The sequence below is a fragment of the Eutrigla gurnardus genome (genome assembly GCF_963514095.1).
Source record: "Eutrigla gurnardus genome assembly, chromosome: 1".
NCBI lineage: Eukaryota > Metazoa > Chordata > Actinopteri > Perciformes > Triglidae > Eutrigla > Eutrigla gurnardus.
Window position 1 is genome coordinate 24,910,727 of NC_139915.1, and position 23,711 is coordinate 24,934,437.

General features: G+C 41.3%; 1 protein-coding gene across 1 annotated transcript in view; it reads left to right on the forward strand.

The window, feature by feature from the left end:
• hcn4 (hyperpolarization activated cyclic nucleotide-gated potassium channel 4) overlaps positions 1–23,711 on the forward strand; it is a 54,499-nt gene that overhangs the window by 17,215 nt on the left and 13,573 nt on the right. The window contains exons 2-4 of the mRNA XM_084021609.1: positions 206–629; positions 12,285–12,446; positions 15,287–15,505. Of these exons, the coding sequence (XP_083877735.1) occupies positions 206–629; positions 12,285–12,446; positions 15,287–15,505 (805 nt within the window). The remainder of the gene's footprint in view (positions 1–205; positions 630–12,284; positions 12,447–15,286; positions 15,506–23,711) is intronic.

A 23,711-nucleotide genomic window follows, 5' to 3' on the forward strand; every position in this document is an offset into this window, starting at 1 on the left:
TGGGAAAATTGCAAGCTGTTGCATGACGCAAAAGAATGAACATACAGTGTGTCTATCATACATCATGCAGTCGATATGGAATGAGTTTTTAAAGCACACAAAAGGTTAGTGTTGCACTCTAACTGGACAGGATGTTCATTTGACTATGTTCTGATTCTCTTTCACCGTCCCATCTCTGTCTTTCTCCATTTTCTTTTCCGATAAGGTTTTACTGGGACTTGACCATGTTGCTGCTGATGGTGGGCAACCTCATCATCATCCCTGTGGGCATCACGTTCTTCAAGGATGAGCACACGCCCCCCTGGATCGTGTTCAACGTGGTCTCCGATACCTTCTTCCTCATGGACCTGGTCCTCAATTTCAGGACGGGTATCGTCAAGGAGGACAACACGGAGATCATCCTGGATCCGCAACAGATCAAGATCAAGTACTTGCGGAGTTGGTTTGTGGTGGACTTCATCTCCTCCATCCCCGTGGACTACATCTTTCTCATCGTGGAGACGCGCATTGACTCGGACTTCTACAAGACGGCGCGCGCCTTGCGGATTGTCCGCTTCACAAAGATCCTCAGCTTGTTACGACTCCTGCGCCTCTCCAGACTCATTCGCTACATCCACCAATGGGAAGAGGTAGGAAAGTGTGTAGAAAGTGTTGTTGGGCTGAATGTTGCTTTCCTGTATGATGTGGGCTATTTTGAGTTGGATTCCCTGGGTGTCGACAAGTGGATTCACATAGAGAGAGAGTGTGAGATTCAGAGAAAAGATACCAAGGAAATCTCAATGATTGCCAACCATACAATCATGCTATTTGATGAGCCTATTGAAAACACATAGGGCTTCACTTCTTAAATCCAATTAGAATCCAAATGGCATACCCATGCTGGGGAGTTACTGCAAGTATGTTTGCAGAGCGCTGTACCTTCCCCCTTTCCCCTGGGAAGGAAATATGGCTCGATGCTGCTTCTGATTACATCCCACCCTTGAAAGGAGTAAAGAGGCTCTTCTGCTGTACCCCAGTCACCAATAAGTTGATGAGGCCGGATGTTGATTAGCATTTTTCCCCTCTGTGTGCCCACCCAGCTAGCAACGGGACCACAGAGCCCAGAGAGGCATTGCTGCGACACAAGCATGATTATAATTGTGGCAATAATTAGACAAGTTCCCATTGCTCTCACTTGACGAATCTTGTTGTTCAGTCTCCGAGGCGAAAGGTGCAAAGTGAAGCATCAGAGTCTCGGCATGGAGTCAACAAGAAGACACTCCACTAGAGGATAGCGCGGGGTTGTTAGGGCTTCTATGTTGGTCGGTCACAAAGTATGAGAAAACCCTGAATAATTTCATAAACGCAACCCACGAGTAGGACTACGTCCTGGAGGCTCGGTGCTTCATAACAATCTGATATTTGTCATTCCACGTATCCTCCCTAAAGATAATTAAACCCTCCTACAAGCTGGTATTTCTTTGGGCAGTTCAAGGTGGAGGCTTTAGTTCAGGGTTGGTGTTGGAGGAGAAGCATGCATGGTCATAATACAGATTTGATATTGCTTTGCTGCAGTTCACACTGTTTTTGATGTCGGGATCAAAGGAACATTTTACGAACAACATGTTCCAAGTCAGTTTGTGCACCTCCAGGCCCAGAGGCCATTTAGCAGATGAGTTGTGCACTTAAAGTAAGCAGTCCTTACATCTCATGTATTACCCAGTAAATTGTGATTAGATGTATTTAACCCAATATATATAATTTAATTAATGAATTAATTACAAGTATCAAGGAATGAAATAAAAAGTTATTTTGGTGCTGTTAATTGTTAGTAATCTGTGCTGTATAATTCTCGCTATTCCACTTAGAATTCAATTTTTGTGAGTTTTTGAAGAAAAGCCCGAGATCATAAGTGAATTGGTGCTTGCTGCCGTGAGTGACGATTGCTATCTGTGCATTTTCAAGACGCCTTTGCGTTGCAGAGGCATCTAGCGGGTTAAACATCTGGACCTTTCTGCAACTCCAAACCCTCAAATATGAATTTTCTTTGACCGGCTATGACAGCAGCAACGACCGAAAACCAAACAGAGTGCAAGATATGAGACGAGAGAAGCAGTCATAATTATTTATTTATTAACCTCCGACTCTCTTTGCAGAACAGACAATGTCTTGTTGCCCATGTCTCCCCAACCATTCTCTCCTCTGTATTATTTTCTTTTTCTTCCTTGGTCTCCACTGAAAATCAGTGCACAAACAACTTGGATCGCTAGCTTCTAAATTTTTGGAAGAAAGATCTCCTGTCTTGTGCGTAGTCTTGCGTCTTTTCCCTGGTCACTTCCACGTTTGTTGTGTCATATTTTTTGTGACAGCAAACGGACTTATGCATGTTATGCCTCTCTTTGTTGCATCACTGATTGGATCTTTTTTTATTTATTTACGCAAGACACACAAATACACGTAATCTTGGTTCTAATGGACAAAAAAACTTTAAAATGATCATGGAACAATTAATGTAATCAAGAACATGTTCAGAAACTAGATCCTTGGCTCAGTTGTGTGGACTACTTTTGCTCTAATTTCACATTTACATAATTACAATACTGTATCGATATCCATTCTACCTGTCTGCACAATGTTGTCAAATTCATGTCAATGAGTTGGTGGGTGTGTTCACCTGAGTGCATTGCATTACATGGACAATTGGCAAGGTTGAATAGCAGGCTGATTGCTAATTAAACCACAGTATTCCCAGGCCTGCCCACAGCTATTCTGAAAGGCTTCCGGTTTTCAAATATTCAGCTGGCACTCTGTGTAGAACACTGTATATAAGTGTGGAGACATTAATCATGCAAGGCCTCTGTGATGCCATTTTCAAAGAGAGGGAAAAGTTCAATTGAATCACTGGGGGAGAATCCCTTTGCCACCTTGTACCTCCATGCATGCCTGCTGCTGCACTTCTGAGCCCAAAATGAAGGCAGGGATACATGCAGTAGAGGCCAGCCCTCATTTGAATAGGGCAGACAGTGAGCTGTCACATGTTCAGCCAGTGCAATCAGGCAACAAAGGAAGGAGGGGAAAGAGGAGGAAATGACAGAAGGAACTAAAAGGGAGGGAAAAATTTGACAGAAAAAAACAGTATAGCCGGCTGAACTAACTTATAGACTTTCGATATTGTTATGTGGTAATCAACCACAACAGCAGACTCGTTGTCTTTTTTAGAAGGAAAGGACGATGGTAAGATGAGAAGAGCAATAATTCATATTCATGACATTGAAAAAAAGCTTGCAAAGACTTTGCAGGCCAGTGATGACTACAGCATCTAAAAACCACTGAAACAATACGAGAAAGAGAGAGAACATTGCACGCACAGAGCCAGCTGCCACTTACGTGTGTGTGTGTGTGTGTGTGTGTGTGTGTGTGTGTGTGTGTGTGTGTGTGTGTGTGTGTGTGTGTGTGTGTGTGTGTGTGTGTGTGTGTGTGTGTGTGTGTGAGAAAGAGAGAGAGAGAGAGGTTTGCTGATGAATGCTAGTTAGGCAGACAAAGTGAAAGGCCAGCTTTGCCTCAGCGCCAGAGTACTCCAGATGCAACCTCACAGAAATGTCATCTGTCAGCGCAGAATAACTTGTCGCCAAGATCTCACCACCTGACTGACTTTTTGACTTTTCCAATTGACAGCTACACTTCAGACAATGTATATGTATCTCATCACTATTTGAATATTTCGGGGAACACTTCACACGGACCTAAGATTGGTCTATTCATCGCTTCATGGTCAGTAGTGTGGTTCAAATTACGAGGAAGTCAGATGGCGTCAAAGGTCGCAGAGGTCGGGGAAGATAAATGAAATCAAAAGTCAGCTTATCTGAAGTCACGTAATGTTCCATAACATTTTTATTTTGAACCCAAACCACTATCTTTTCTTCAATCTAAGCAAGTTGTTAAGTGTGCATAGGAGAGGTTTGCCTTAGGGCTTAATGTGTTTGGAATTAGAACATGTTGGCTTGGGAGATTTTTATATTTATACTATGCTGTCCAACAAGTGTTCTATTGTGTTTTTTTTTTTTGCTTTAACAAAGATAAATGCACATGTGCCAGTCCCAGACCCGTGATGTCCTCCCAAAGGCAAAGCTGATTTATTTAACTCACATTTCACAAGTATCCACAAGCTATAAATAGTCCTGCACAAATTCATTTGGAGTGTTATTGTTTGAGTTTCATTCCTTCCCCAAGAAGTCACACAGAGGACACTTCTTCCGGGAAGTGTTGAATACAGCTCAGTGATCTGTACTGCGTGGTTTAATGCCTCGTAGAGTGATACTGTGGAGAGGAAATTTAAAATTAGTATCTCTTCTCGAGTACTCTGCGGAGAATAAGGGATTTTAGGAATTCAGAAGAAGAAAAAGGAAAAAACAAAACAATGTCAAATATATTGAAGAGATGAGAAGTAATTCATGCCAAAATCAGGGAAAATGTATTGCAGGTGAAGTGTCTAAAGGGGGTCGCCAAACATTTCAGCAATGGACAAGAGACTGTCTTGTCTGTTGTCAAGTTGTTAAAAAAAGATTCATAAAATCTTATAGCATATTTACCATAGAGACCAAATAAAAACCTTTCAGAAAAAAGGTGACTACGCTCATCATTTAATTCACATTCTCACTCAAAAAATTCCAGTGTGACCTGGACATGCACAGCAATAACCCGGTCACGTCGTAAATCTGTTTCATAATCCGTCGAGGACTATAACTAACTCCCATGCGTGGTATCATCCTCAGCCACAACATCAGTATTTTATAAGTGAAATCACAAAAAAACAGGAAGATATAAAGGTGCAAAATCTACTGCTGCCTCCATCCTTTTTTCAATGAAACTGCTTGACAGGTCAAGGGAGATCATAATCTGACATCTGCACGTACATATTTGGCAAATATTTCATTGAGTGCATTGCAATGAATGAAGTGTCAATTAATTCTAATATATTGTATGTATGTATGTATGTATGTATGTATGTTGAGTGTGTTTTCCTGTGTGTGCATGCTTTGTTGACATGGAGTATAATTGCATGTCCTAGGAGGGCACACTGTGCCAGTTTGGGTTGTTTAGGTTGGCACATAACCACCAATCGTTGAAGTGTCCTTGAGCATGATGCTTGACCCCCAAAAGTGCTCCGGTGGGACTTCCAAGAAGACAATCAAAGAAGACCTACATTATTTTATGAATTATTGTCGGAGATACTGCACCTCCATGATGTTATCTTTTTGAATATGAATATAGCTATATCTTCAAATCTATCCAGCAGTATATCAAATGATGGTAACACTTTAGATTAGGGAACACATATTAACCATGAACTAGTTTCTTATGAGCATGCATATTAGTAGCATATTGGCTGTTTTTAAGCCATTATAAATCACTTACTAATGCCTTATTCTGCATGATCATATTCTGCAACTACTAGGCCATTAACTACTGTGGGAGTTGTCCATCAATAATTTCCTAATCACTGCTTATTGATAGTTAATCAATAGTTAGGGAGTTGTTGTAAACCACTTAATAAGAATAAGCTTATAAGAAACTAGTTCATGGTTAATGTGTTCCCTAATCTAAAGTGTTACCCGAATGATTAAAACACCAGCTGCAACGTTAATTCAAAACATTTATTAATGCATCAATAAGGATATGATTTTGATATGAGGCATTCTAAATGTCTACTTTATTTTAATGCTTATACTTAAATAATAATACGGTAATAATAAATGCAGGATATTTACTTGTAAACCATACTGTTATTGATATTTAAAAACAGACATGATTACTTATTCCTCCATTGGATTTAAGTATATTGGTACTGTTTAAAACATATTGTACATGATTACTGTCTTATTCTTATTATGTATTAAGGGTGTCTTTTTTTCTTGGTTGTTGATCTCCCTCTGTTTAAGTTGTAAAATCAACAACATTATTGGTCGAGATGCACGTGAGTATTGCTTAGTTGTTTCAGAATAATGGACGGAGCTGGGTGTGTGTGGTACGGGTGCAGTCTAGTACTGACACACCATTTCTTATGCTGTTTGTTCCCCGTGGATGTAAATAGACTTCATGGTCCTAATTCTATTTTCCACATTGTAGCAATCCACAGACAGAAGGGGGAACAAAAGGGAAGCGAATGGGCTCTCAGTGGGAGAGAGAGAGAGAGAGAGAGACGCAAGCAGCAAACAGCTGTTATAGCACCGCAAACAGCTGTTTCTATGCGCTTCCCCAGCTGTTTTTAGATTATCGCTATTAAATTCAAAATGCATCTAGTACTTTGATGGCGCCACTTTCTCATGAGAGTGCCCTGATTAATAAATGTGGGCCTATTCTTTGATTTTGAAGTAGCCCTGTTATTAATGAATGATCCGTTGTTTAATCACCGCATCTTCCCGTCACTAAGCTGGTTAGACTGTGAGATCGGCAGTCGAGTCAGGCTTGTTCAATAGTCCACGTAAAATGTAACTCAGTTCTTCCTGAGTCACTCTGAAGTATGGGATGTAACATTTATGTTGACAGTAAACAGCCTGTTCACAAATGAATGTAAAGTCTATTGTGTCAGCAGGTCCTCACAACTTATTATAATTATTCATTTAAATCCAGATCTTAAAATGCTCTTTAGATATTTCAGCAAAAAAAAGTGAAAGAAAACTGCAATCATATCATCTTCACCTCCTCAAAGACTGTAATTGGTGCACCATTAACACCATCAGTATCCTTTTGCATAACTGAGTCAATGCCCCATTCCCCCACCAGCCCATTTATCTCCATCATCAATGTCCTTTTTTAATCACAGCTGTCATTAATTAGCTGATTGCTCTCATTTCCACTTTAATTTTTTTTTTTTTTTACAACTGCCATGTTGGCAGAATGTTGTTTACAAAGGTTTCGGTTGTGGTGGCTATATAGTCATGCGTAATGGCATTCAACATGGTGAGCATTTATCCATCACGCACAGAGCAGGCCATCCTTATGGCGTCTCCCCCGTCTCCCTCTTGTCAGCTTCCTCTTGTCACTTTCCACCGGGATAAAAATACGACTGTGGCTGGATATTCTCCTCATTGGAGTTTTCTCCTGTTGTCGAACCAATGACTCGAATGAGATTAGTCATCCTGCTAAATCAGATTCAAGGCAGTGCATTAATGACTGAGCTCCGAGGGCTTCCTCCCGTCGTGCCTGATGCCTACAACATAACCGCCGACCCAGTAAATGTTGCTTTTAGCGTGGATGGAGATTAATTTATGAGACAAGAGCTGAGGCATTTTACAGAGAGTTGAAAGACAAAGAAGATTTTTATTTTAAGGTGTGAAGTCAAATGACTTTCGGTGCAAGGAGCTATGCCACACTAACTGTTTTTATTTATCACAAGGAGGAAGATCTCTATTAATATTGGCATCTTGCATTGTCGAGATGTATGACTGTCCGCCTAAGTGGCTGCGTGCTGCAGTTAGGGAGAAACAAAGCGATACGTCAATAAAATGCTAAGGTGCTTTGATGGAAGTCAGCCATGTGGCTGCCCTGTGGGTCCAGAGGAAGGAGTGATGTGCCGCTCATTTCCACCCAGTAAATCTATACAAAAATATTTAAATAAGGTAAATTAACTAATCAGCCTCCGACTCACTGACCCATTACCTTGGCCAAGGACTGGTCTCTCAGAGATAAGAAAAGAAGGAAGAATATATTTAATGGGCCATTATTGAGTGCACAATGAGGCTTGCAGGCAACGGTGACAGGTCCTCAACATTCTGAATGAGCCTTGTGTGATATCAATACCCAGAGTGGATTTGCTTAAACTATTACACAAAAAATATGTAATCCTGCACAAACCCACGTCTTGGTAGGGGAGCAGAGTTAGAGTGTTTTTTGTGATCTGAGCCCTCCAGGCCTGTTTAGACAGATGATGGAAGGGTGTTCCCAGTGGTCCACTCCCAAGCCTACTTCTCATTCTCCACATGTGCTTCATCCACCATGACAGCATGCATGAGCATGACATTTTGGTCAAGGCATTTATAGTGAGAAATCTAACCCCCTGCCCACAGCCTGCTCCCAGAATCTACCGTCATGTGGGATGATTAAAAATTACACCACGATATTCATGGATTGATTTAGCTGATAAACGTTGGTACTCATCAACAGGAGGATGCAGCGTGTGGCTATTAACACGCTATATCTGTTAAATATAATACAAACCGTGCAGTCAATTAATTACATTTACGCTACTTCTTGAGAAAGATGACACAAGCAGCATATCCATCACATATTTTATAAAATGAGAAGTTTAATGAGTTACATGATTTATTAGTGCATTAAACATGATAGTAAATTATTTAATTGGAGAGCTGTTCATCATTTTTGTCTGCACTACAACAAAAGATTAGATTAGTAAGCAGTTTAACGTCCAGCCAGAAGTGTGAAAAGCAGTTAAGTGCAGATTAATGTACAGAGTAGTATAAAATATTAAAACATGTATAAAACTGCGTTGCTAATCATTAAATAACTGCTGTAGAAATTAACTTGTACAATTTAACTTAATCATTGAATTATGGGGAACCGACCCAAAAAGTAATTCAACAATTGAATTAATAAAGGGTTTAATTTAGTGCATAGCCGTGAAACTCAAAAGCAAAAGAGATTTGAGGTAGATGGGGACATGTGTCGAGGTTCAGACAGGAAAACGGCATCAGAAAAATCATTATGGGTAAATAATTTTGCTTTTTCTTACGTCGGTTGCCCTTCGTGCCAAACATTCATCATCATTAGCAGCGCTTGCACCAAACAACAGCTGCCTCCATATATAGTGCTACATCAAATGTGTCTGGGCAGCTACCATCAGCACCATGGGACATATGCATCTATTCTCTCACCTGGATCACGCTCTTCTCACTCCATCTGTTTGCGATGACTCGGCAGCTGCCTTCACCCACTCGGCGTGTGGTTTCCCTGCATGTATATGTAAAACTGTGTACATAAGGATGCCTGTGTTTGTGGTAAACAGCAGTAGTGATGGTGGAGGCTGTGGTGATGATAGTAATAGACAGCAATAGTAGTCAGCAGAGCAAGAGATTGCACTGTACTAATCATAGTATTTCCAGTTGCACTCATAGTTGTTTTATTCTCAGTTTCATTTCCATTCTAATATTTGTTTTGCCGTGTAAGTGGCGGTAACTGAAGTGTTTATTTCCCACATGATTAGTATTAATAAAATACAGCCTCGATATCAAAAATGCTTACAACCATGTTATTTCATTCGTTGCATTCATGAAACCGCTTCATTGGCGTTGACTTAATATAGGTTACGTGTTCTGAACCATGTTTGAAAATTAAAAAAAGGCAGCTATCAGCATATCTAATGAGGGTGGCGAGAGAAACAACAGGCTTTTGTGTTGCATCTCCGTGCCCTCATCAATCACAGCACTCTTGTTTATGCTGATGCTAATGCTGCCAGCCTCACTCTGTGTTCCTATCAATTAAAAGGAAGTGGTCAGCAATCCATCATCCTCCATGTAATGCGCTGTTGTGGAATGCCGCGTATGCAAACAGTGTTTGAATTTGCATGTGCGTTATTGTTATAGTACAGTACATGTTATATTCCACAGAGCACGGACTCAGTGACAATTTGGTAGAGCTGAGAAAGGGGAGGGAAAGGAGACAGACATCTCATTTTTGCCTCAGAATAATGATCCTTTAACAACCTTCTAACAGATCCAATCTTGGGGACAATTTTTCATAACTGGAAAGTCTCCCTGCATGCAACGGGTGTATTTGAATTGATTGAGATAGGGGAATCACCTTCTTCCAGTGACAGCACACTTTGGGTTACAAACCGGAGATTTGCATGGCATTACTTGTGACAGCTCTAATAGGCTTTATTCTCCACACAGTGGTTAAGTGCCAGAGGTCTTTTGAGGGCACAGTACAGTCGTAATGTAGCAGGAGTTATTGTTGAACATCAGTGAGTCATGCAGGCAGGGCCGATAGGTATTTATAGTGCTTCAGAAATGAAATGACACTGTAGAGACTACAAATTCAGTATATTAACAGGTTCTAGGACAACCCACGCAATGCAATTGGATGGGACCGTGCATGACACACTTAAGACAGTAGATCAACCCATGAGTCAGAGCAAGGGTAATTTCCCAATGAGCCAGTGTTATATCTTATTTCGGATCTTCTTAAATGGGGAACTGTCTTGTCGTGCAACGTCGGGACTCTTAAATTAATTTACTTTTTAAAATCATGAGCGTGTTCTTGTCCTGATCTATGTGAAAAGCACATTCACAATTACAATTACATTTTTTTTGCTGCAGATTATCAACAATATACAGCACAAACGACCACCAAATCAGTGTTGCAGAAAACCGTTATAATTCTCCTGTTGTTGGATTAATTTCAGCTTCCAAGATGTAACTAGGTATATATTTAAAATGTGCTTTTGTTCACGATTGTTAGTTAAACGTTAACCTCAGGTGGCATTTCTTGTGAAAGGTAAGCACGGAAGGAGTAATTGGATAAGTTTTCCCAAATTAATAAATACAAAGTCATTTGTGGATTATTGTGTTGTAATGCGCTGCTCTCACATTAATTATATTATTTCTGCATCATAACTCATTGATTTGTCTCAATCACGCTTCTCTCTCTCCTCTCATTATTATTATAATCACCCCTTTACACTTAAATATCCTGCTTGTAGTCAGGCATAAAGTGTCTTGCAGAGAGGCTGAGGGTAAATGTAATATTGCAATGGTAAATTGTCAATTAAAATGTACACAGAGTGCGTTATATGCTTCATGTTTTTGCCCCAGAAATTGTTGTATTGGAGTTCACATTCTCCTTAGCAAGTTTTCTAGATTCAAGGACAGCCTGTATTTTATAAAGCTTCCCCTTCCTGTCTGAACATACTATTTCACAAATGAAAAATATATCAAGCTCAATGTGGGAAATGGAAAGGAGTACCTCGTAATTTATTCATCCGCCACAGAGTGAATTTAACACTTTAATGTCGTGGAACGCCATTACGGCTCAAGTAGGAAATTTGACGTCACGCGAAATTGCTTATTACATAATGTAACTTATTTATGTTGCGTTTGAAGAAAAGACTGTCTCCTAAAGTGTTGAAAATGAGGGGATTTGGTGGGTTGAGCAAGAAAAGGTGCTGCTGAGGTGTAAAAGTGCTGAAGGCTAAACATTTGAACAAGAGCCCACAGAAAGAAGAAAAGGGACAGAGTGGTAGAGGAATGTGTTAGTTTTCTGTGTGTGTGTGTGTGTGTGTGTTTGTGTGGACACAGCGAGTGCGTGAGCGGAGATGTCTACATCCACTCTGAGAGAGTCTGACTCCCCTCCTCGCCCGGGCACATTTTCCCGGGCATACCTCTGGCTACATGCTGGCCTGTTGACGGAGCTAAATTAATGTGATTCGATGGTGCAGGACCCACACTGTCCCGGACAAACACCACACTGATCCCTGCAAGCCTTCTTCTTAACACGCACACGCAGAAAATACACAGATGTGTACCAACATATGCATTAAGAAATAAACAAGCCCAGTGCTTGGAACAAGGGCTTGGATTAAAATTTAGGGTGACAAAAATGTCAATGTCTTCATCTTGCTCTTCATCGGCAACTACAGTGCAGATGAAATATCCCCTCTCAGTCACGAACCCTTAAAAGGCGCTGAGTGGATTTTAATTAGGAGTGGAGCGGTTAGCAGTGCACACCGTGGTCTTCAATGGGATTAAGAGGCTTTGAATGGTTGAGGCCATTAAAATCTACACCAGCCCAGAAGTCCTGGAGCGCCTTATGAGTATATTTATCATTAGGATTAACAAACCCAGTCTGTGAACACTGTCACCCCAGGAGTGCAGCCACCTCTACCCTTGTAGCATTATTGTGTTTGGGCTGAGTGGTTGATGATAAGAGCGATTCAGCAGCAGGGGAGAGGGGGAAAAAAGCCCTGGTCCCAGTCCGCTGACCGTCCCCAGTGGACGGTTTTCAGTACAGCAACATCTGCTTCCACCAGCTCATCTGTGTGCATTGTAGAAAACAAGGCAAAATGGTGGTTTCTACAGGCTAAGTACACTGTCGTGTAATTCCTAAACCACAAACCCCGTGCATGACGTGATCAAAGAATACACCCAGAATGTATTAAACTGCTTATGGAGGAAGAAAATCTCCCTTGAGGACGTGTGTGTGTGTGTGTGTGTGCATTGTAATCGAGAGACATGTCAGGGATTTGACCATCAACCTACCCTAACCCATTTCCTTCCTCTCCCACCCCTCAGATCTTCCACATGACCTATGACCTCGCCAGTGCCATGGTGAGGATAGTCAACCTGATCGGCATGATGCTGCTGCTGTGTCACTGGGACGGCTGCCTGCAGTTCCTGGTGCCCATGCTGCAGGACTTCCCCGCCGACTGTTGGGTGTCCAAAAATAAGATGGTGGTGAGTGCTTTTTCCTTGCGACCGAGTCCCCCCCCCCCCCCTGTCTTTCAGAATCAGATTATGTCTTATCTCATCTGTCAGCTTCAGTAATTACCGTACTAAAACCCCTTTAGCATCCTGGGTAAGATTGCCTCGCATATCTGTCATTTTAAGCCCTGAATCAAATATATTTATCTATCTCTTTATTCAATTTGCTGATTATTTTTGTAATTTATTTGGAGCACCTGACATCTGTCCATATTGTGAAAGGAACGAGATACTGAGGCTATGCAAGGGGACATTGATTTTACGAAGAGGGCAGACGGCCCTTATTCAATATTGGTTGGATATCGACAGTTTCTAGTGCGCACTGCTGTGCTTTAATTTTCCTGTTTTGTTAAAACAGCTGCTGGAGTAGAGTCTCTGTTAAAGCCTGACTCATAATAAAGTCATCTTTTATTTGCTCATGGAGGCGGACTGTGTCACACCTGATGTGCGACGGATGGCGAGTCACCCGCAGCTCGCGGCTCTCGTGCTAAACTAGCACGTTACAAGAATGTAGCTCCAGGTATTGTGGTGCACACTCAATAAGGATTGCTCCTACAGAAGTCAACGCTTCTCTTTTCAGTACACCGACCAATACATCAATATATGTTTAACCCTTAAGGAATGCAGTGGAGAAGAGTGGTTCCCTATCTGATGGCTTATCAATATTCATGTCGATATATGCGCCAATAGGGCAATGCTTGGGCTTTTGTGTGATGAAAGCTTCCTGGACTGTATGGGTTTATTGGTGACATTTTAAACCAAGCAGGTTTCCCTCTGTCAGTTTATCTGATATGTTGTGGTTTAGTAACCATCCAATAATCACAGCCATTTTCAGTCACAGTTCTTGTTGTAAAAAAAAAATGATACTGATGATTTGATACTCATAATACAGGCTAAAATAATAATAATAATACACATTCCTACATTTATTCACAGAAAGATGACAGATGAAACAAATTAAAGGAAAGCCAAATTTGAGTTATATATAAACCAGCTTCCAGTCAGCTGTGTGTTCAGCTCTCCGTGCCAGAACAGATGTCACATGAGTAGTTACATCGCTCAAGGTATGATGCATTTGGTTCATCATGCCTCACTGCGTCCCTGACATGCTCACTTGTTACATTTAATCATAAGAAACGACAGATGTTGCAAACCACTGTCCCTTGAGATGTTGCATACATTAGCTCATTTAAGTTTTGTCTTCCATACCTGTCTGATGCACACACTGAGGTGGTCCTCCTCATGGGCAACGTCCGCGCTGGCGATCAAACCGGCAACACTCAGACTAAGATGCTGCATGTTGTGACCTCGAAACCGTGACCATTTCCTCTAATATTTTTGACTATTATCATCATCACCATTGAAGATGCTTTTAGATTCAGATACAAGTTAATTATTCCAAGTTGCAAGAGGATTAATTTAAATTCCACAAGGCTGAGCTGTCAGGCAACATAATATAAACTATAAACAAGGATATCATTGCTGTTTCTCTTTGGTTTATTCTGAAAAACATATTTAAACCATAGGTACATTACAGATGCTTTAATAAAGAAAACTACAATATAGAAAGGCACTCCTGCAGAGCAATATGAGACATTTATATATATATATTTATACATATTTCCTTTCCTGTTATGTTCTAAATAACAAGCTGTTTTACTTTTACTCATGACCATTAAACACTAAAAATGTAGTCTTCCCTTTCTTAAATGTTTTGATACCTCCATCTCAGTAACTCTGGAAGAATATGGGCTCACTTTTCCAAAACTTCTCCAGAGGTTGCAACTAGCCGCCTCCTCAGATTTCTGCACCCACAAGCCGCCCTTTGCATCTCGGAGAGCAGAGGCCTTGAGATGTGAGGAGGAACGCTCATAATGTACTTTAGTTGAAAATCCTGTGTGAGGGATGTAGCCTCTCATTAACATCAAAACAGAGTTTGTTTTGTTCCACACAGTAAACACCGTCTAATTAATTGCGTTAAGTTAGAAGAATGGCTCTAAATGTGACAGAATAACAAATATATCTTTCTGAGCGAATTCAAGCCCCGAGGGCATCCACCTCTCTGACGGAGAGCTCCTCGTGTTTTGCTCACATTACCTGCTAGACAAAGAGTGTGTATTGACTCAGGCGCGGTTGGGTTGGCTCTGATTAGAATCATTAAGAGGCGTTTTTTTGTCTTCTTTTACAGTAGCCGTCCCATTATCTTGCTGGGTCATCGCTCCTTTACCTTTGCAGGAGGGCACTAATAAAATTGCTATCTCTCTCAGCTTTTTTCACTGTGGAAATGAGTTTGAAAGCAATTTGGACATGTCACCCCCAGGAGAGAGTTGATATTGATTTGCCATGAACTACCACCGGGAACTAAAGGAAAAAGGGGGCAATTTATCTACAAATGAGAAAAACTCACAGAGAAATCACATTTTTTCTAAATAGCTGACCTACTTTCTGTCATGCAAGCCTCCAGTGTCTCACGCTCCATCCGCCCGTTCTCAGGGCTCTGTTTTAGGCTCTCGCCCAAACGTCTGCCTGCTCCAAATGTCTACATATTGTAAAGTATGTTTAAACCCGCCGGCTGCTCTGTATTGAACCCAGGCAATCAGGGAGTGGACTTCTACCATTAGTTTTGTCTTAAGTAATTGGATGTGTGCGTGTATGTGTGTGAGCTGTCTGGGGTTCTCATTGACCTTTAATGTGCAATCAACACCCTTATCAGAGAGAGAGAGAGAGAGAGAGAGAGACAGAGGCAGAGATAGGAAGATAAAATGCCCCAATGTACTCACCCTAACTCACCCCATCTCCTCTGTTTCCTCCAGAATGACACGTGGGGACAGCAGTACTCCTACGCACTTTTCAAAGCTATGAGCCACATGCTGTGTATCGGGTACGGCATGTACCCCCCGGTGGGCATGACAGACGTGTGGCTGACCATCCTCAGCATGATTGTGGGCGCTACCTGCTACGCCATGTTTGTGGGCCACGCCACCGCACTAATCCAATCCCTCGACTCGTCTCGACGGCAGTACCAGGAGAAGGTGAGTCAAGATGACGTGTCGCTGACAGCTGTGTTGCCTCGGTTTTATTTTGAAGAGAGGCAGGTGAGGCAGGATGCTGGTTTGTCCTCGTCTAAGAGCTTTGGTTTTATTTGGTCGTTTAATGCAGCAGTTCACCCCAAAAATGTAGTTCCCTTGGTGTTTGTTCAGCCACTAAACACGCTAGGACGTCCCTTCCAAAAAGAGAAAACAATCATCAGTCCTCTATACCAGGGTTTTTTTTAAAGTGTGACATTGAGACAACTCCAAGGTCAAAAACACATTAGATGAAAAAAACACGACACATTACAGTTACATTTGCTGTTAGAAGATTCGGATTGCAATAGATGTACTGACAACTATCACTTTTGATACTGAAGTAATAGATTGAGTTATGATTCTGAGAAAGAGAATAAGATTGGACTCAAATTGCGGCAATTGGGTGCTAAGGGTTTCACCTTTGTTGTCTTTCAACTCATGCAGTGCAGTATTTGTTTCATGTGGCTTGTCTCACTGTGACGAAAAGAAGAAACTTGTTTTTGGCTGGATGGGTTTTTGCGGTGGAACCATAGAGAGACAGGAACCGTAGCCTCCCCGGTTCAGGGAAAAGAAGGCCCTGACAGTTGGCTGTGAAGGCCGAGCCGTGTTCCACAGTGCCGTGGCCTCTGTGGACCCAGCATGGGCGATAATGAGCTGAGATGCGAGGCTGCCACATTGCCCACCGTCTGTGGTGAGGAGGAGAGAGGAGAGGATGACCTCTACGGATTACAGGCAGAGGTTTCAGAGACCCCACCCACCCCGCCACCCAAAAAAACACAATGTGAAATGGGGAGAGTGGGAGTGAAAGAGGGGAGAGAAAAAGAACCAGGCCAAAGAGCCGAGGAACAGATGATGTTATGGTTGTGTGTTACTACATATTGGAAAGCAGAAAAGGGCACATGGATAAATAAACCCCTCACTAATTTTGGGGGGAGTCAAAAAAAAAGAGAAACTAGTTTTCCACCAGATACTCACCGGCTAAAAAGGTGAAAAGTCCAAAAAGTAAAATCGGCCCCTGACTAATGCTGCTGATCTGAGTAGCTGTTTCATGAAAGAGGAGGAATCCAGCACTTTCCACTCGTCTGTTAGCCTGCTTTATAGAGAAGCCTTGCTGCCAAGTAGACTGAACAGCTGGCCTGTCTCAGCACCAGTCAGCAAGTGGTACCAAAGCCATTTGCAGACGTTTTTTGGGATCAGCCCCTAAGGCTCCTTAAAAATCCCCCAGCTAGCTAAAGAGGCTCCCCTGCGCTCTCGCACAGCTTCCCACGGTGCCAGCCTGCAGAAAGGTTATTACTGCAGACTGCAATTAGTTTTATAGGAGTGCAAATTCTCCTCATTTATCTTCCCAAATGCCTCAGTGATAAGGCCCTCTATGGGTGCACTGTCACCGTTGTGCTCATCTGGCTGTGGGAGCCAGATAGTAGTCATTCCTACTTCACTGTACCATACCCACTCCTCCTGCCTGCTTATCAGGGTTAGTTCCTTCCAAGACATAAACCCTTTTTGTCATTGGGCTCTCGCATCAGTCGTGTGACAATGGGATCTGCTTCCCGGAGATTTCGCTCTCTGCTTTTTCCGTGTTAGACTAATACCATAATCCGCACACTCAAGAAGTGGACAATCCATCGGTCAATCCCTGGAGTTTTGAGAAGGCAGGTGGCTGTTTTCAGATGGCCACTGGGCCGCCACGACAGGGACAGCTGTTCCCGTCTGCTGGGAGTCAGCCTGGAGAGAGAAATCTGCTGACTGAGACACCACTAACACAGCAGCCATCATACGCCAAGTTATTATAGACTCCTGTGATTTTATACCATCTCATTAGTTGAACTAAGATGCAGTGGCTCTGTGTAACATCTCAAATAGTCATCTCCTTAAGTAATCAGTCATCTCTTTAAGCAACCTATGATGTGACTGAAGGGCTTATGTACTTTGCAGGTGGGCTTACTGTCAGTAGGCAATTCATATATCCCACACACAGCATGCACATGGTAATATGTTTACCATTACAATACAATAAATTATATGTGAAACACGGCAGCATATGACTGGTATAATAATTTAAAAAGAAGAGGGTTATGGCACACATTGAGTAAATATGAATCACTCACATTAAGCTGGTTTGAAATATCAAATTCACTGTTCTGAGACACTGTTCAAAGAAGAAAATTGTTTTCTCTTTAAATATTTGCATAATGTATGGTGGATTTTTTTTTTAATAATAGTATATGCGTTTATATGAATCTGTTCTCTCTTGTCGGCACTATTATGAGCGTTATTGAAACTCGGTCTCAGAGTGGGTACTTCATGTACAAGGACACGGAAAAGCTCTAATGTGTCCTTCTAACACGTTATATGAAACAGGATTGCACAAAGCGGTTGTTTGTGTTTTCAGTGTTTCATGAAAATGAAGTTGAATGATTCTTTCAGTTCTCAATCGTGTTCATGTAAAGCCATGAAATGTTTTTTTTTTTTTCTTTCTTTTTGGTCCCACTGCCTTTGTTGGTTTCTGAACAACATTGCAGTGTTCAGAGACACTTCCAATACTTAATTTGGTACGCTGACTAAACTCGTGCATAGCTGATTACAGACCTTGAAATATGAAGAATTAGACATTTGGACTCATTAGTAAATGTTGGAAAAAAAACTCAGTTGGCAAGCTAGTTTTTGTGTTTGGATGCCAAAATATGCCGTTATGTTGATATTCCAAAGACGCTCTAAGCAACACTTAAAAACTGCATCATCTGCATACACCACCAATCTGTGAAGTAGCATTGATGACGTGACTTATCTGCAATGTAGACGCTATGCAGCCCCACAGATCACTGGCATGCGCTAGGATAGTTTTGCTTACTACATTACAAAATGCAAGTGTGAATGGCAGTACAAACATGAACATTAGCCACAATCAGGCTGTAACAGATTCACACCCACTACTGCCACAGTGGCGTGGAGGGTAGATTCTGACTCTCACGCTGGATTCGATGTGACACATGGATCTGCATTCATCCACTGCAAATGAGCTGTAAAAAGTAGAGCATGGAGCTGTCATACACACGGCTGCGTGGCTGTATGTGAGGCCATCTGTCCAGCTGGCATGTAGGGGTGATGTCCAGGTATCAGGTACATTTTAGATGGGGAAACAAATGAGTGAGACCCTTCTGGGGAACTATGATGAAGAAAATCAGTCTATTAGGAAACCTCGGAAGAGTACAGTGGGAAACAGAAAAGCGGGAAGGAAAAAAAAAAGCTCTCCCCTCAATGATGGTGAAAATTATCATCAGAAAGCCGGAGTATAATCTGTTCTGAATAGAATTCTATTACAATGTGGCACCATGTGATAAATGCCCGGGCTGTCAGAAGCTAGCAAGCAGACTTAAATGAGCTCTTAAATAGGAATCAGGCAGTCTGTTAACTGTTACACAAAGTAGAGATTCCAACAATCACACTTAATACTGGGGCTTGAAATGTGGCTCCCTCTGAGATGAAAAATTGCTTTATTACATTCATCTTCACTATGCCAGTATTTTTCTGTGTGTAAACAGAGGCTGGGAGTGCAGAATATTAACGTGTGTGTATTCTCTCTGTGTTTGCAACTCAATCTGTCACAGATGCATCTGACTGCACAGGTTACGTCGGGTCCACGTCAGATCTGAATGGAATAGAGACAGGTTGAAGCTGGACATCATGTCAGCTTCTCCTCAGCACTCCCTTATGTACTCGGTGACTCTAAAGTCCTCGAGGTGCAGAGCCTTAGTCACCGAATGCTCTAGTCATGGGATTTTAGTTACATTTTAAAGTGATACACACTACACAAGTGGTATTTTGATTTGAAGTCTGTTCTCCTTGCTGGTTCGGTTCAGTTCAGTTGCACCAAGGGCTCTGACATTTGACTGATATTAATACTGATATAGTTGACTGATTTTTCAAATCCATCGTTGATCTATGAAATAGGCAAATACTGCAATAATGTCCCATTATGAATCATTCACAATGAAAGTTTTTTTTTCAAATAACAGTCCAAACCCAAATATATTGAATTTCCATAATAAACTGAAAAAGCAGTAAATGCCAAAAGAAAAACATTGCTTGATAAATGATAATAAATAATTAGTCAAATTAACAAAATGGTTATTTTTCACATTATGTTGGCATTGGATATTTAAAAGTAAAGTTATTTGCCTTTTCTTTTACTCTTTTTTCTTTCTGCATCAGTTATTGTATCTACCAACCTTAATTGAATGTACTGTAACTGTCCGTACAAGAGTATAATGTCACTCCTGTCAAATTATACAGCAAAACACAAAAGAACAATACTGTAGTGTTTAGTGTTTTTATTGTAGGGTAGACTCCTGTATTATAAAACCCCAGTAATAGCAGTGTTCAATAATCTGTTAGGGCCTCTCATCCCCACACTGAACTCTTGTATTACCAGGCGAGCAGTTAGCCTAAAACATTGTGAGCCGAAATGGGTTAAGCATCAGCCAAAGTCCCCCAAGGATTCCTCCCTCTTGTCTCCGTCATGTTGAGAACCATTATCACACAAAGGGAATTACGTCGCTCCAGATTGGGGGCACAAGATGGCTACACATGTGACCGTGCATACAGGATACGCCTGCCACTCCAGCTCTCTGTAAGCCGCTGCTTATCTGTCGCCGCGGCCCTCTACAGTTGAAATGTATATACAGAGATGGGGATGGAGGACACCAAACAAAAGAGATAATCTCATTCGTAGGTGACTTTGTGATCCATCTTGTCTTACTTACTTTATAGAAGACCCCTGATCCTTTCATTTCTCCTCTCAGGTTCTTTTAATAGTATAATATTCATATAATTCAGCGTGTGATATCTTGAGTGATGTTCTGTTTGTTGTTGGTAGTTAGCGATGAAATCAGGGTAACCCAGGAGGGACTTGAATATGAGTAGCGTGTTGTGGCATGCCAGTCCCAAATGGCTTTGGAAGGAAATGGCAATGGGGTGCTGCAGCACCTCCCCTCTAAGTCTCCAATTTACACATGGCAATTAAACATGGCTCTTTGGAGAATAGTTAATAAGAGGCCCAAAGCTGATTATTTGTGGGTGAAGAGGCTCTAGAGATGTTTTGTTCCCCTGCTTCAATCCCCCAATCAAGACCTTTGGAAATACAGTAAATAGTCATCAGAGGAGGCTATTTGCACTTCTAGATTTGTCCCTTTCTTTCCAAGAGGCGTAGAAGTGTATTAATGCTGCAAGGGAACTATTAAAAAACCCTTTTTTATTGTTTTCCTCATTTAAGCTACATCATGTCTGTGCTGATAAAAAAAGGATATATTTGATCCAACAATAGCAATAACTTTCAGTGCCATGTAGAGGTTAACTCATGCTTCCCCCCATACAATCAACCTAAGGACACAGCTGTCAACATGTTGAGGGGCTTAAGTCTGATTCTGCCTTACAGAAAGAGCTGTTCTCATTAGTCTGGACCTGACTGATGGCATTAATATAAACCCTGTTACATTCCCTTTTCCTCCCTGTCTGCCACGCAACTTTTATTGCTGAGTCAAGGACTGTTGACAAGCCCCAGAGGTAATATAATAGTACAACCAAAACCACATCAAATGGGCATATAGTGTCAGTATATAGTACTGTACATTTAATATCACGGTAAATGTATGCTTTCTAAAGCATCTGCCGTGTTCATGTCACGTTATCATTTCTACAGAATTGTATCTATATGCAAATATGTAGTAGCAACATGGTGTTTGTGAAGAGCAAAGGGAATCTCCTCAACCGTTGATCATTCACAACCTCTTAACTTTTGCCTGATTACGTCAATAAGTAATACAGCACTTAATGATCAATGCATGATGCGTACTTTCTTCTCTTGGCAACTAAGAAGGTGACTTGGCATTCTTGATGATCCTCTAAATGGATTGCTGATGTCGGGTATGTTGATGGTCATTCCCATGCGTTATTGCTCTACTGTAGTTATCTTTAAGTGTGAATTAAAATGTGTTCCGAGACCTTTGAAAGAGATAATGGTGCATCTATGCGTTTATTGCAGACTTTAAGCAATAAAATAGAGCAGGCGGCTGTGCTAGCAGCTCTGCTTAGGCACAAAGGTGCTGTTTGCTAAATACTATGCTCACAAGACAGTACTGATATGCTGATGTTAAGCAGGTATAAAGTTTGCCATGTTTTTTGCTTTGGGGTGTTCACATCCTAACATTTACTTATTAGTACTTAATGCAACATTTTATTCAGGATTGGTCCTGAGCAGAAGATGAATGTTCATAGCAATGAATCCAATAGTTTTCAAGACATTGACACCAAAAACAATAAATGTGAACTTCATGGCGGTGCTACAGAAAAAGTCAGAAGATCACCAAAGTTATTAGGCTTCATCCTCTGGGCACCATGAATCTCTGTAATGACAATGTGTCCAGTGTTATTGGTAATCCAGTTAAATGAGATATGATATGTACTGATAGCTGTATTTTTGGAGACTACCTGTCTCTCAGAAGCTTAATACTTACTCCAGTATACAAATGACTTCTCATGCACGTTCACATCCGCAAGATTGAGCTACACATAGTAGGTGGAGCATCTGTTATAAAGTGCAAACTACTATGTAGTCCATTTTTTATTCATACATTTGTGGGTGCAAATATTTCAGACTTCAGTTAGCCTCATTGCATGGCCGATACCTTTTGACCATGCAATGCAACGGTATTAAGTCGGAGACAGAACAGTGGAGAAAAATAAATGTTTAGAAAGTATAATTAAGTGGCTGACATCTCTGTAGGGAAATGAATTATTCATATTTTATTTGGTAGAAATTTGCATCTGTTTGGAGAGCTGCATGAGAGAGAGGGGAATTGGGAAAAATGAATAGCATGAAAAAAACAGAAAGAAAAAGAAAAGTTTTGAATGGGAAACAGACCAAAGAATGGCCAAAACTAAGACAGGGAGAGACAGGGACTTGTGAAATGAAATGGAAAATGCAATTATATATCTTCTCAATAGGCAAGGTATACTACTTCTGTAATTATTACCAAGATGGAAAGCTAATAGACTCTACCCTCAGATATTGCTACCTTCGGACAAACTAGATGTTTCCCCTGTGCTAAGCTAACAGACTGCTCGTACCATACAGATATGATGGTATGTATCTTTTGATCGATTGGGAGTACAATCCAAAATGTCGAACTAAAGGAAGAAGGAAAGAAAGAATCAATCCTGTGGATCTCCTGCAGCCTGAACCGAGGGAGTTTGATGGTCGAATGGTTACCTCCTTAATACTGACTATAATTTGATTTCGCCAAGAAGAGCGGCGGAGCAGGGATCTTCTGAGGCAGTGCAACAATGAGATAATTTTCCATCACAGGGGGTGTTATCAGCCCATAGCAGCATCCCCGTGGTCGGTGTCTTTACATCCTTGTCAGCTCCTCCTCTCAGACTCGGTCGTGATAACTTAATATAAAATTGCTTTGACTGAGACACTGAGCTACTGTATGTCATACAGTTGTACTCGTCACAATATAATAGCAATAAGACATTATCTCGTGTTTGTTCACTTGACTGATGCCCTTTCTTTTGCTGGCAGAATGAAATCGTCACATGCTGCAAAGCTGAGGATAAGTGGTTATTTCTTTATTTCTTTCATGAATGAAGGAGATGATAATCCACGCCTTTGAAACAGAGCGCCATGCTGTGGCATGTCTAATGAGTGAGACATAAAGACATTAGACAAGATGCAAAATGTGGGTTACACCTGTCATCTTCGTCCTGTCATCATGGCACGCAGACAAGCCATCTTCGCTGCACTACGCTGCAGCCAATAGGACTGGAGCTGTAGATGCTCTGCGATTGTTTTCCAGAGTTTTCCGTCGGGGAGCAAAACTTCTTCCCTGTGCGAGAATCCTATTTCATCATCAGATCAGTAAATGCTCAATTTTATGCCAAACGGATTGCGGGGATAACGACTCAAACCCTTAACCCATGACAGAACTCCTCCATCTCTCCACAGATCGGATAAGCAAAATCTTCTTTCCACATCTTATTCTTACTTTACAAATATTTAATTTAGCAGAGCATCAAGACATATAAACTGTCAAATCTTTCATTTGACATTTCTAATCAGTGAACACATTTTTTAAGCATCAGAGGAGCTAATTTCTTAGTGTTGGACGTA